The sequence below is a fragment of the Belonocnema kinseyi genome, chromosome 8 (assembly GCF_010883055.1).
Source record: "Belonocnema kinseyi isolate 2016_QV_RU_SX_M_011 chromosome 8, B_treatae_v1, whole genome shotgun sequence".
NCBI lineage: Eukaryota > Metazoa > Arthropoda > Insecta > Hymenoptera > Cynipidae > Belonocnema > Belonocnema kinseyi.
Window position 1 is genome coordinate 124116462 of NC_046664.1, and position 15373 is coordinate 124131834.

Sequence of the window (15373 nt, forward strand, 5' to 3'; positions counted from 1 at the left end):
CCCCCCCCGGACACTTCTCTGGATCCGCGCCAAGGGAAAACATCGACAAGATTCAGGTGCCGAAATTATAATTACAGCGAATTTTCTGTAATTTTACAGAGACGGCTCAAATACATGAAAAAAATCAAATTCCCGATTCGGTAAAACTCTCTCTGTCTCGAATAATAAGATTCAAAAACTAATCAAATTCCCGAACGGTTTATAATATTACCGACTTTGAAAATTTTCAAATAATAAAATTCCCTATATAAAATTGTTCCTCAATCAGAATTATTTATTCATTAAAATTACGATAATAAAATATTTTTATCGAATGTTGAAGATTGATATTTTTTTCTTAAAAATCCACCTTTTTCCAAAACATTTGACATTCTACCTTAAAAATTGTAATTTTATTTAAATAAAATAAAAGATTTATTGATTTTTATGCTAATTTCTTCTTTACTTTTTCTAGGGAATATTTATGGGACGGCTCAAAAAGCAGGAAAGCAACTGGCAAGAGACTTTTTTAATTTGAACGATTGCAGTTGCAGTATTTAATTTAATCCTGCATTAGCATTACTTTTTAAATTAAGGTTGATTATATCGTACCAGTAATATCGTATAAGTTTTATATAATAAGTTCTATTAAATGAAAAATACTATGCATTTGTATCTTAAGTATTTATCGAATTTTAACCCTTTCATCATTAATTTATAATTATTATTAAAATTATATTTGATTAAAATTATATTACTTCAATTATTACAATTATATTTTATTCTTTATTAATTTATATAATGTTAGCGACTACTATGTGAATATTTGATACTCTGTATCTGAGTTCGTATGAAGTTATACTATAATTGAATAGTGCGATGACTTTTACTCCCCACTATTTACATAGTAGAACCTCATGCCAGTTTAGATATAGAGAATCAAAAAACAATTTTTTTCAATAATTTAAAAATATATATTTGTCTATCATAAATAGTCCTTTTCACCATCTCAGATTTTCGAATCGATCCTTTGCGATAACCGAATTTTCCTTCCATATATATCTATATTGACACTTCGAAATAATCAAGTCGACCCTTTACAATGATCGAATCGCCAGTCCAAAATGACTACGTCAAATGTCTAAGATAATTGAATCGACCATCAAATACGACCCAGTCGATTGTCTGAGAAAATCAGATCGACCATTCAAGATTTCCAAACCGACCCTTCACAATAATCAGGTCAGCCAGCTTGAGCTGACCGAGACGACGGTCTGAGACAATCGAGTCGACTTTCTGAGATGGTCCATTTTGACCTCTAGTGTTTGCCTTCTAAAGGCATGGGGTCTAAAGATATGGGGTCAAACAAATGTTTATTTAATTTGAATACATTTTTTGTTTGTCTTTATTTGTTTGGTTCAAATACATTTTTGGTTTGTTTAAATAAATCTCTTGTTTAAAATAATAAAAGTTCTTGCTTACATTAAATATATATTTTTTCAATTAATTATAGACTTCGTTCAAGTGAAGTAAACCTTTTTTTTACACTTAACCTCAAAATTCAGCATTCTTTATAAAAATAATGTATGAGCTCGATCATATGTTTATTCTTAATCATAATTATCGTTGTATATGTAAAACCAGAAACACGTATTCATTCCGAAGCTTAATTCTGGTTAATTAAAATAATTCCTAAACTAGAGATATTTCGTCCATTTTTCAATTAATTTAAGATTTTACAGTAAATCAGAACCTTCAGAATAATACAACACTGAAAAAATACCAATGCCATCAAATAAATCACATGATAAATTAATGCAGATTCTAGGTTAGTTACACAGGAACCGCTGGTAGCACTTTATCACGCCTAGGGGCACTTTGTAGTACTGTTTTGTACTGTATTTTTTGTGTGAATCAAACAAATATTTTTATGTATTCGAATAAACATATTTTAAGCAAATGCATTGTTAAATATAAGTCAATGTTTTGTTTAAATCAAACAAATTTTACTAAACAAATTATTTGTTTCAATCAACAAGGTAAATAGTTTCCATTTCTTAAAATTAAATACAACTTTTTTTAAGTGAAGCAAAAAATTTGTCTGATTCAATTATATGAATTCCAAAAAATTTGGTTGTTTGATTCAAACAAACATTTTTCTGAGTGTAGTGCTTTTACCTCTAATTTCAAAAACTATTTTTATCTGTGTAAGTTTATCGTGCTTCGCATTCGATTTTGTCCAAAATGCGAAATTATCTACATAATCTCCAACTATAATATATCAAATGTATTTTATATTTATTTCTGTTCCTGTATCTGTCGCTGCTTATTCAGATATTGCAAAATATAGTAAACATTTTATTTTCTTTGATTACTTTAATATTTGTTTCGTATTTTGCATTGAATTTTATTCTCAGCTACCCGGAAAAAATGTATATCATTTCAATAATTTACATTATTATAATTCATAATATGCATTGGCGTTGAAACTAAAGTATTTTTATTGTCTTATTTTTATAATTAAAAGAAAAGTGCGCATCATATAAAAAAATTGTTATTAACCATTTTATGGCCGCGCTGCTGACTCGAATAAATTCACCGCCGCACAGTGGGAGGAATCGGGAAGTTACTATTCATAATCAACTACAGACTATAATTCTTGACTAATTTTGATGTTTTTTTTTTAAATGCTCAGAACTAAATCCTGCAGAACGTCATTGTGCCCAATTTGTTAATTTTACTCCGTAAAATTTATTATTCAAACAAATAGAAAGTGAAAATTTGACATTTTACGAATATGATTTTTTTCTCCGAAGAAAATACTTGGGAGAAGTGGCTATCTATCAGAATTATTACAGATATATTTCAGGAACATATCATATTAGATTTCAGATTTATATTATTTGTTATAAACAATCAATGTAAGCAATTAATTTCATGCGGTGCTGAACTACGACAAAAAACTTGATCTTAATTAAAAATGCCCAAATATCTCGTAGAATTAGTAATAAGAATGTAAATTAATCATTAGTTAACAATTACCACTATTATAAATATCCTAATAAACAAATTGTGTTATTTTATTTTTTTCTAAGATGTTTTTCTGATCAAAAACTTACAAATTAATTCTGAATTATAATCAATAGCTGCAAGAAAATGTAAATGTTAAATATTTTTATTGTTAATAACAATATTATAAAAAAATAATTTTTTTAGCTATTTCCATCGGAAGAGATAAGTTTTTCTGCTAAATCATCTTGCAGTTTTATAAGTGGTTGTAATTCATCAAGATGCAAAACGCTAAATTTTGGAATTGGTTCATAATATTGTTATTACAAAATTAAAATATTTAACATTTATATTTTTTGCAGCTGTTTATTATAATTTACAATTGATTTGAAAGTTAGTCGATGAGAAAAACATTTTTGAACAAATAAAATAACACAATTTGTTTATTAGAATATTTATAATAGTGGTAATTGTTGACTAATGGTTATTTTCCATTCTTAATACTACTTCTACGAGATATTTAGGCATTTGTAATTAAGATAAAGTTTTTTGATGTGGTTTAGCACCGTTTGAAAGTAATGGTTTGTATTATTTGTTTATAAGAATTAATCTGAATCTTAAACCTAATATTCATTTTCCTGAAGTATATCGGCAATAATTCTGATAGATAGCGACTTCTCCTAAGTCTTTTATTTGAAGAAAAAAAATAATATTCGTAAAATGTCCAATTTTGACGTTCTATTTGTTTAAATAATAAATTTCACAGAGTGAAATTAAAAAATCGGACCTAATGACGGTCTGCAGGATTTAATTCTGAGAACTTATAAAAAAAGACATCAAAATTGGTCAAGAATTGTAGTCTGTAGTGGATTATGAACAGTAAATTCCCGATTTCTCCCACTGTGCGCCGCCGAACAGTACGGTAAAAGCACGTTTTTTGGTAAAAAAACGACCTATAGTGCAATTCTTAACGGATTTTGATGTTTTTTTCTTCAGAAATAACCGCAAGGCTTTCACGTATAACAAAAAGCTACGGATATTTTGTTTCGGTACAACAGAAATTTGTTATTTGATAAAAAAGTTGCGACTTTTTGTTGCTAAGCTTTCGTTAATGCCATTTCTTCTAAGACTATCAAATTCATTAAAAAAGGTCACAAATAAATGTAGTAAACTAACTAAAAATAATGTTTAGTGCGTAAGAGTAACAAAAAATGGTTATGAACAAGTGTTATGTTATACTATATTATGAACAAATTAATTAACATACATAATTTTTTCATGATTCGCAATGATTAGTTAATTTTAATCCAAATCCATTGCATAAATTATCACAGATAATGATGTGCACTTACAATAGGTTAAGCATATCTTAATTTTGTTGTAAATTCAACTTAAAATGTTTTCCCAGAGACTCCTTGCTATTGTATTTTTCATACTGACCAAACAATGTTAATTGTTTAAAAAATTCTTAGAAACAAATTCACATTTTAACCACTTTTTCATGAATAGGATTGATGTTTTTTGCTGAATTAATTCGACATGCCTTGCAAAAAACTCTTTTCTATCATATTTTTAATAGTGACATAATCTGATAATTATTAATACAATATTTATAAACAAATGCATATTTTGACCATTTTTTAATTAATAGGTTTTATTTTTTTCAGAATAAATGCTCAATCGGACTTTGCATATTATGTGGCCCTGAAAAGGGACATTTTTAGGTAGGTATTCGTGCGTTAGTAAGTAAGAATCGAGCTCACTTCTTGTAGATTGTAATACTTTCAGCCATTTTCGATTCATATGAACCTGAAAAGGATCGTTTTTAGGTAGACATTCGTGCTTCAGTAACTAAGATTCAAGCTCACTCCTTGGAGATTGTCATACGCTCAGATATTTTTTACCGAGGTTTCATCTTTCTAGATTCTAGTTTTCTATAACAGCTTATCAAATGTCCCAAATGGTGCAGAAGATTATGAGAACATCTAGGTTCGACAAATGTCTCTCAGACATTATTCATTTATTAGCTCTAACTTTTCTAAAGGTCTTATTGTTTCCCGATTTCCACTCTCCTGAATACTAACCAGTTGATAGCTCAAAAGATTGAATTATATCACTTCCGTAAATGAGCAGCTTATGTACTGATGGTGGCATTTTATACCAAGGATAAAGATTTATACAAAGCTCAGCGATTTTCAAACAGTTTTTATTTTTGCACAATTAACTATTATTCCGCGCGTTATGACTTATAAAGTATCGTGGAATCTGGAGATCAGATCTGATCCTAACCGGTTATTTTAGCAATTGATTTAGCCATTTCCGAAAAGGAACAGGAAACATTTCCGGTATCTGTTGTTCCATAACCCTGTTTCACCAAATCAACTGCTAAACCCAGTTCAGATCTCATTTGTATCTCAATACGGTCCTTTCGTGATTTTTCCATTTCCTTTTCTTCCTTCCTTCTTGCGGAAATCTTTCCGAATTTGTGCATTTCTGCAGTAAAACAAATCAACAATGACTTCAAGTTGCAGCTCCAACTTCAAGTCGTTTCTCGATATGTTTGATTCATTTGTTTAATATTCTTTCAAGGAAGGCGTTCATAAATAGACTACGTCTTTCAACGGAGATATTGAGAAAAACCTTCGAAGTATCTTTTAACATAGAATACAGAATGAAAAATCAGCACTAATGTGGCATCATTTGGAATAGTGATTTACAATCAAAATGTAACAAAGTATATTTGATTTTAGATAATATTAAGGCTGCGTCGTCTTTTGATGAAAGTCAGTTAATGGTTATAAGAACAAAATTGGTTGACACTTTTTTGCCTTTGTATAATAGAAAATGGAAACGTGTCTGAAGGAAGAAAGAATTTTTTGTTCAAAAGTATGCTGAATTCTTAGAAGCATAGTTCAAGGTACCTTTTTCTTGTCACCTATCAAACAAAAAAAAAAGGTTTGACTAACCTTGTACAAAGAGGAAGACCACGATCATCATTTGAATATGGAGGTCAGTTACACCAGCCCCGCCTACTCTTAATTTTCGGGTTTTCTATAGCCCATTGAATTGCGCCCTAAATACGCTCGAATCCGCCACTGATAACAATTTTTGCGCCACAAAATAGGGGTGGGGGCTGGTGTCATTTTTCTAAACTAATAAAATTTTTTCAAATTCATCATACCTCTCTTGCATAACTTTGAATGTGCTCAAATGCGTCACCACTTACAAATTTTGCGCTAGTAAAATAACAATGATATCATATTTGGGGGGGGGGCAGGGTCACGCAAGTGTTAAATCCTTAACAGTAATGTGCAATATAATGTTGCGGACATAGATTCATTCGTCTTCAAATGCGCTCATATGCGCCATAACTTTTGTTTCCAAATTTTGATAATTGCCTAAAATACGGCAGTAACAAAATTTTAACGAAGTGATGACAAACAAAATAAAAACTTTTTAATCCGCATTGATAAGTGAGTTTTCTATGGGGATTCGAATGGGCTCATATGCGCTACTGTCAAAATAAACAAAAAACCATAATCAACCCCCTCATTACAACTTGTTACGATCTGCTGTCCAAAGCTATCTCCAAATAACCTAAATTACACTATACAATTGTATAGGGATTATTTATTTGAAGATATCATTAGATAGTGAATCGTAACACGTGGTAGTAAGGGAGTTGATTATGGTTTTTTGTTCATTTCGGAAGTACCGCATATGAGCGGATTTGAATTTATATGCGAAAAGCTCTTAATCAAATTGTATAGTGCAATTTAGATTATTTGGAGAAATCATTGGATAGTGCATCGGTAAAAAGTGATAATGAGGAGGTTGATTATTGTTTTTTTGTTCATTTTGAAAGTAGCGAATATGAGCGCATTCGAAAAACCACAGGAAAGTCACTTCATCAATGCGGATTACAAACTTTTTATTTTTTTGGTCATTACTTCCTACAATTTTGTTACCTTTATATCTTGGGCAATTTTTAAAATTTTCCAAAAAAGTTGTATGCTACATATGAGCGCATTTAAAGACGAATAAATCCATGCCTGTAACTTTATATTACACATCACTGTTGTAGATTTAATACCTGCATTACACTGCCTCCCCCTCCCCAAATTTATATCTTTGTTAATTAGCTAGCGAAAAAATGTTTAGTGTTATCGTATTTGCGAGAATTTGAAGTAATGAAAGATAGGTTTGATGGATTTGAGAAAATTTTATGAGTTTAGAAAAATGAAGCCAGCCCCCCCCCCCCTCATTTTGATCGCTGATAACTCGGTGATCAATGTGGCGCTAAATGTTTTCTTTATAGCGCATATGAGCGCATTTGAAGATTTTCAAGATCATGTGATTAAAAATTTTGATTTGTCAAAAAACGCAAAATTTGTTATCGGTGGCGTTTGCGAGCGCATTTAGGGCGCAATGCAGTGGGCTATAGAAGTCCCAAAAATAACAGTAGGGTACGGGGCGGCAGGTGTAACTGACCATGAATATGTTTCGGAAAAGACGAAAAAAAGGCGGGTCCAATAACTTTCTTCAAATTACAGCAAGGAAGAATGAGCCAAAGCACTTCCATTGGTCAAAAATGAGTCCGATAGCGAATCTAGAATGCAGCAGTTTCATAAAGAAGATGAAGACGAGAGTACATTACAGAAAATCTTGGCGATGTATGTGGATTTAGGTCTGTCAAAGAGGGAATACCAAAGGCTTAGGACGTTCAATCAAGAATTAAGCGGCAATGATTCGTATCCTCCGTTTCTGAAGATATCCGAAGCGAAAAAAGCACAATATCCAGGAAACAGTTAACATATAGAAACATCGAGTTTATGAGCATTTTATTAGGTTTTAGTTTATTAGGTCATACAGTTAGGCGAATCTTGTAGCAATTGGAAAAAGATGATCACGTTAATATTTTTGGTAAAAAACTAGTGTTCTTTGGGAAGTGGGATATGGACGGTGCTTCTTCCTTCGTCCCTCTTCAATTAAAAGCAGATAGAAATATTATTTGGTTCAACCAAATACCTTCATCTGTCAATTTCTGTAGAGCAATTAAATTTTATTTCGTTAAAGAAGCCGATTCTCTTGTAAAGAAATAGTACCTACAGCTGTCACATAAAGCTGCTGGAAAAAGTTCATACCTATTCCATTAATGTCAGCGGTATGAGTTTTGATGTATGTATGTATGTATGTATGTATGTATGTATGTATGTATGTATGTATGTATGTATGTATGTATGTATGTATGTATGTATGTATGTATGTATGTATGTATGTATGTATGTATGATGTATGTATGTATGTATGTATGTATGTAGGTATGTAGCTAAAATTCCATGCAATGAGAGTAGTATAGCTTGGAGAGTTCGGCAAGACTACAACGTAGTTTTAGCTTTCATAGAAAGATGGCGCCACTAGTGAGTCCTAAGCAGTCGGTAAATTCTCGGTCGCTTCGGTAGATCACCACGACGGATCCATGACTGAGCCGACAGATGGCGCCACTGTTTCATCAGCTATGCAGTTTAAGCTGTCGCTGACAGATGGCGCTTCTCTTTACCAGCTACATTGTTTAAGATGTAACCGACAAATGGAGACACTGTTTTACCAGCTATGTAATTCAATATGTCGCTGGCAGATGGCGCAACTGTTTTACCAGCTATGTAGTTCAAGCTGTAATTGACAGATGGCGCTACTGTTTTTACCAGATATGTAGTTCAAGCTGTCACCGGCAGATGACATCATTGCGATGCCATTAATATTTTCCAAGACATGTGCAAATGATTTTTTTCAATCCACTCCCATCCCCCCTTTTCAGTAACGTTAAATATATGTAAAAAAATATTATTTATAATTATTCATTTAACTATTACAAGTAATAGCTTTTTAGAAAATAAGTATAAAAATCAATTGCATATGTCAGTTGTACAAACGTGCATCGAATTCTCTATGACATGCGCAATTGATTTTTCACCCTTTTAGTATCGTTAAATACTTAAAAAAATATTACTTATATATTTAGCTATTATAAGGAATACCTTTTTAATATTTATTTTGCAAATTCTTTCAACTAAAAAGTGAAATAAAATTAAATATTTAGAAAGATATAATACCTTTTCAAAATCATAATTTAATTAAATTAAAAGAATACCGTTTAACGTACATGGAAAGAAAATCTTTCCATTACGTTAGTACTGGAAAATGCCCTGTTGCAGCACATAAATGTGAGGTTGCGCTGCAGCGAACGGAAGCCCTAGCATGGAAGAAAGTGCAGTGTGGTATCATTGTGTAGTGAAGAGAAGTGCTTATATATATGTCAGCTATCACCATCTAAAATATGTTTTATAACCGATACACTTTTCAAGAATGTACATATGGCAGTCAGTGTTATCCATCGACATATAGTACTGGACCGCTGGCTGCGGCTGTCGGAAATATACCAGGGAATAGAAAGATAGAAAAAATCGAGAAAGTGGACCTGTCCGTTTCTAAGGAGGGCAATTGGTTCTACTCATATTCCATCTGCTTTCATTAGAAAAAGATGAACTGGCCATCGATAGAAAAGGACAAGTCGACTTTCTGGATTTGTCCTCCCTTTCTATTCCCTGGTTCACTTCCGAGAGCCGCAACCAGCTCCAGAACTATATTTCGATGGTGTTATCATGTAGTATCATTTGTAGGAAACATATTTAATTGTGAGGTTTCTTGAAAGGTTCCTTTTCTTTACCCCTCAAACATTGAACTATTATCAGGGCTAGTTAGTTTAGACTCAATGGCAGGTATGTGCCACACCGTTCTCCCGACATTGTGAGTTCCAAAATTAGGGCCGATTACAACCCCCCTTAAACGTTATGATCTCCATGAATCAGTAGTGAAGCTTGTTAAAGTTTTGAAATTTTGTTTCAGCCGCAAAACCATCACTGCTGCTGCAGCCACAGTTTCTGCAGCAATTCAAAAGTATTGAAAGAGGTACATTTTACGTTTACTATGTATTCATAGTTAAGTAAGTATGTATGTTAAGTATAGTTAAGTTATGCATTTGTGTAATGCAAAAAAGCACTATATAGGCGATTTTAATTCGATTTCCAAAGCACCCGCGCTCGAGATCTTGTGCTGATTGGTCAAAGGCTTTGAAATTTAGAAGACGTGCGCAAAATATAGGTATAACCTAATTCTTAAAAAGGTTATGTTCCCCAGGATTCACCACGCATTTCAAATAAATAATTAGTTTTGAATTAAAAAAATGTAACACAACATTGAAATTGTTCCCAAACACATTCGGGGCGTACATTAAGTACATTCTTAAAAATTAGAGTTGATTTTTACTAATGTAACGGTACGAGAGTAATATTTGACGTTTGACAAGTGTCAAAATCGTTTTGTACTTCGAACTTAATTAATTAAATAAAGTGAATATCTGCAGGTTGTACGTAATTATATAATGATAAAATCTGTTGTTTTACTTATTGAATTATATATGGATACATCTTTTGTGATATTTGACTTAAAAATTATAAAAATTATTAGCTGGAGTCTTCAATATTAACTCAGCTTCATGGGTATATAACGGAATTTTCAAGCGTTACACCACTCGGGTTTTGAGTTACACCATATTACAAAAAATTACTAAAGATTTCAAAATGTTTCAAAAATTTTTAAATATTTAAAAGGATTTTGAACATTTTATAAACGCGTGTATATCAGATTTTAAATATTACATAACAATTTCACAAAGATTTTTAAACTTTTAAAAGATGTAAATGGTTTCAAAGATTTTGGAAAGGTTACAGTACACCGAATTTCAAAGATTTTAAAATATTTAAAAGATTTGAAAAGGTTTTAAAATATTTTAGAAGATTTTTTTCACTAATTATAGATTTCAAATAATTCAATGATTTCAACGAATAAAAAAGATTTCGAAAACAAATATTTAAGAAAAAGTTCCCAAATAAACCACATCCCTAGAATTTTTGTGAACACATTCTAATTATAGCGTGTTGATGCATCCGTCTTTTGGTCTTATGATCAACCGTTCGTTTTGTTCCACGATTCGCATCAGCCAAAGCTTTTGCTGCATTATAACACAACGATTAGTAGCCCAGAGTTCGGATTCTTTGGAAAAATGTCCACAAAGCTCGTCACCCATTTTAGCCAGACCTTTAGGCTTGAGAGAAACCTGGTTGTTGATGTTTCACCGGGTCATAAAGCATCGCTCTTCCTCTATGGGATGCCTGCTCGCGTTTGGTCTTAGTGTCGCCTCTCTTTCTTTGTTGCCGGCTTGTTCTGGCTGTGGTAGAGTAGGCGTTCCGCTTTTATAGCACCGTTTTTGGAGTACTTCGACATGATTTCGCAGACGTTGATGCGAAAAGTGCGATAGCTCCGGGTGTTTCTCGCACCACAGTGCATGCAGTCGTGAAATGTAACCCCGTTCAGGGGCCACACTCACATCGTAGCACTTTAGCAAGTCGCGATTTAGTTCCTCCGTCCGGCAACAGAGAAACAGAGGCGACACTAAGACCAAACGCGGGCAGGCATCCCATAGAGGACGAGCGATGCTTTATGGCCCGGTGAAACATCAACACCCAGGTTTCTCTCAAGCCTAAAGATCCGGCTGAAATGGATGACGAGCTTTGTGGATATTTTTCCGAAGAATTCGACCGCTGAACTGCCAATTGTTGTGTGTATAATGCAGCGAGAGCTTTGGCCAATGCGAACCCTAAAACAAAACCAACGGTTGATCATAAGACCAACAGACATATGCATCAACTCGCCAAAAATATAGGCTGGGCAAGACAAGTGTCCCGCATTCAGTGTGTGATTGACTACATCACATCTGGCAAGAATTTTACCGCCAAGGTTTGAAAGTTTGCGCACAAACTCCGGACCCTTATCACAAACTTAACAAGTCAAAACTGCTGACCACGAGACAGCAAATTGTTCAGAGAATACGGAAAATATCTGACGCTAAGAGAAGTCTAGAACGGAGAGAGAGGTGGGTCAGAGAAAATCAACAGTTTCTGTCTGACCCATCTCGACTCTTCCAAGACCCTCCAGTTACTGTCGACCACATGCATAAACCAGAGGAGGTCGAAGTATTTGGGCGACAAGTCTACGAAGTGAAGCACAGACTGGACGAAGACTCAGATAACATAAATAGCTTCAAGGAGCTTTGTGATGCCCTTATAACACCTGATGAAGAATGCCCACCCATCAGTGCCGAGGAGGTGAAAAAAGTATTAAGAGGGATGACGAACTATGCCGCTCCACGACCAGATGGTATCAAGAACTTTTGGTGAAAAAAGTTTCCTTCAACCTATCAGTATTTGTCCCGTATTCCCACCTCAACCTGCTTATGAATAGATGTGTCTGCAAAGATGCAGCATACTACCAGCTTGACCTATTAAATGCCTGGATTGATTACCGGAAAGCTTTAGATTCGACATCCCATAGATTTATCATGTGTCTTTTGCAAAGCTTAAAGGTTCATCCGCAAATCGTGAGGTGTATAGAGAGATTGATGCCGCTTTGGAAAACCAGATTTACTATCTTATCTGGAAAAAATCGTGTGACAACTAACAAGGTCAATTTTCAGACTGGTGTCTTTCAGGGCGACACCATGAGCCTACTGCTCTTTCGCCTCAAATTATTTCGACTATCTCTAGCAATTCGCCATTCCGACGGGTACTTTTGCGGCAAACCTGCAGATCGAAATTACAAGGTCACTCATGTATTTTACGTGAACGATCTTAAGATCTATGCTAAAAACAGAGAGCAACTGCATCTAGCTCTCGGGATTGTCGAACGATATACTAAGGAAATTGGAATGGAATTTGGGTTAGAAAAATGCGCCAAGGTTTATTTGAAGCGAGGAAAACTTAATGGCATCCCTGAAGATCCTGAGCTCGTTGATAGAAGCGCTATACGAGAACTTTGCACTGAAGAGACTTATACATACCTGGGCGTGTCGCAGAGCCGCATTTAGGATGTGAAATCTATAAAGGATAATCTCCGAAGCAGATATAATCGTCTCATCCGGCAGATTTGTTCTTCCGAACTGTCAGCGAGGAACAAAGTATCTGCAACGAACATGCTCGCCGTCCCGGTACTACTCTATTCATTTGGAGTAGTTCCATGGACGAAGAACGAGCTCAGATCTCTTAATATCGGGACAAGAAAGGTTAAGCACATGAACAAAAGCATGCATCTTAAGTCTTCCGTTCCGCGACTGTACATCTCATGCCGTCAAGGGGGTCGCGGAATGTTGAGTCTTGAATGTCTTCACAACAGGATTATTCTGGGTACAGCACATAGAGTTGCAAATGGAAGAGACCCTCTTCTTTAAATGGTCAGGAATCACGAAGAAGTGGGCAAAGGAGCATTTCTGTACAAAGCAGCGGAGGAAGCTGCTGAAACACTCGGACTTGACTTCAGTATAAGGGTTGAGCAAAATGCATCAAATCTTATCTATCTCGAGTACTCACTACTGAAAGCCCGGATTAAGAAAGCACAAGAGAAAAACTTTCGTGAACAGCTCCTCGATAAGAGGATGCACGGTATCTTCCACAGAAATGTGAAGGATCAGTCAATGTCTTGTGAGCTAACGTTTGCTTTCCTTAAATCGCCCGGATTGAAGTCTGGTACAGAGGGTTTCATTTTTGCATGCCAAGACGGTGTCATTTCCACCTTAACATACCGTCGCCACATTTTGATCCAAGACATTCCCGATGGTAGCTACAGAGCGTGCCATGCACACCCCGAGCATTTAGCTCACATACTATCTAGTTATCCAACACACGCAGGAACGACCTACATTCAAAGGCACAATGCGGCACTAAGAGTGCTTTATTACCATCTCTGTCACTCCTACGGCATTCACCTTAATATCGCTCCTCTAAATGCTCCTAGGAAAATTGAGTCAATTGTCGAGGATAGGAAGTGCCGCATATACTGGAATTTTATATTCTCGACAATTGTTTCTGTTGCTCACTCGAGGCCTGACATTGTTCTTCTTGACTTCGAGAAGCGAACCATGTTCGTTATCGAATTTTCGGCACCAGCTGACAAAAACATCATAGCCAAGGAGCATGAAAAGAAAGAGAGGTATCGAGACCTTATAAGGGAGTTGTAACGATTGTACCCGGATTATTCTGTTAAACTGATCGTCCTTATTATCGGCGCTCTTGGAGGTGCCAAGCTTTCACTTGCCAGTAACCTAAAAAGCATCCCTGTGTGATAACAATATACTAGAACACTTGTGGGAAAAATGAAGAAGGCGGTTGTCCTTGTGTCACTCCATGTTCCTAGGGGGCACGAGGCTTTTGCTGGATCGTCGTATTGATTCCTTTACAGACTGCAACCACCTATCTCACGGTTGTGAGACGTGGTTGTGGCTGAAATTTTACCGCGATTTAGCTGAAAGCGGGTGCAATTTTTCAGATTAGCACCCGCCCCCGGCGAAATCCTGCGGTTATCCTTATGACAAATTTTTAATTATATACAATATAATGTATAAAATTTAAAATAATATATTCCCTTTTCTTCTTTTTCAGGTTTCAACGCAGACGGTACTACCACTACCATCTCCTCCTCTAGTGGTGTGAATGGCAGCGGCGGATCCAACAGTGCGTAAGAGAACGGCCTGCTGAAAATATCATCATATAAGGAAAATATAAAACCGCATTAAACAAAAATCTCATGATTTTTTGTTAATGAAATAAAATAAAAATGAGTAACATTTTATAATTTTTAATAAAATTAAATTAAATTAAGAAAAAAATTGCTTTTTTCAAATCATTAATGTGTGTGTGAAAAAAAAATAAAAGTAAAAGAGATACAAAGAACTCTTCTTCAAATTTTTCCTTCTCTATCTCTGTTACTCTCATAAGATTTCTGCCAGCACCGGTCAAACTATGAAAAGCAATTCATCGCTGTCTTTGAGCTCCATTGTTGAAAGAAGTTTGCAACTTATCGCTGGCATAAGATTTCATCGTTCAAGTTGGTCAGAGGTGTACTTATAGCAATGCGGGAAGCGCGCGAAAATTTAAATCGCTCATCCATAATTCAAATCGAAATAAAATTAAAGTATAGTAATTTAATTGAAATACACAGTTTATTTGATTTAGCTTTTAGTGTGTATATTGTTCATAAATCTTTACAGTATATGTAAAATGAAAGTACAGTCAGTGATATATTTGAATTCAAATTGATTTTAGGGTCCACCCAAGTAATAAAAATATAGGTTTTTATTTAAGACTGCTTCTTCCATCTTCTGAAATGTTGCCTCGTGGGCAGAATCCTCCAAAATCGGAATGAATCGGATAGAAAGACTACAAACTGTTCTTCTATTTCAACCATAATCTTTACATCATACTTGGTGTTAACTTTA

At 34.4% G+C, this 15373-nt stretch overlaps 1 protein-coding gene across 1 annotated transcript in view; it reads left to right on the top strand.

The window, feature by feature from the left end:
• Window positions 1-14653, top strand: part of LOC117178969 — a 159150-nt gene extending 144497 nt beyond the window's left edge. The window contains exons 2-3 of the mRNA XM_033370565.1: window positions 9895-9957; window positions 14538-14653. Of these exons, the coding sequence (XP_033226456.1) occupies window positions 9895-9957; window positions 14538-14617 (143 nt within the window). The 3' untranslated portion in view covers window positions 14618-14653. The remainder of the gene's footprint in view (window positions 1-9894; window positions 9958-14537) is intronic.
• Window positions 14654-15373: the final 720 nt, after the last annotated feature.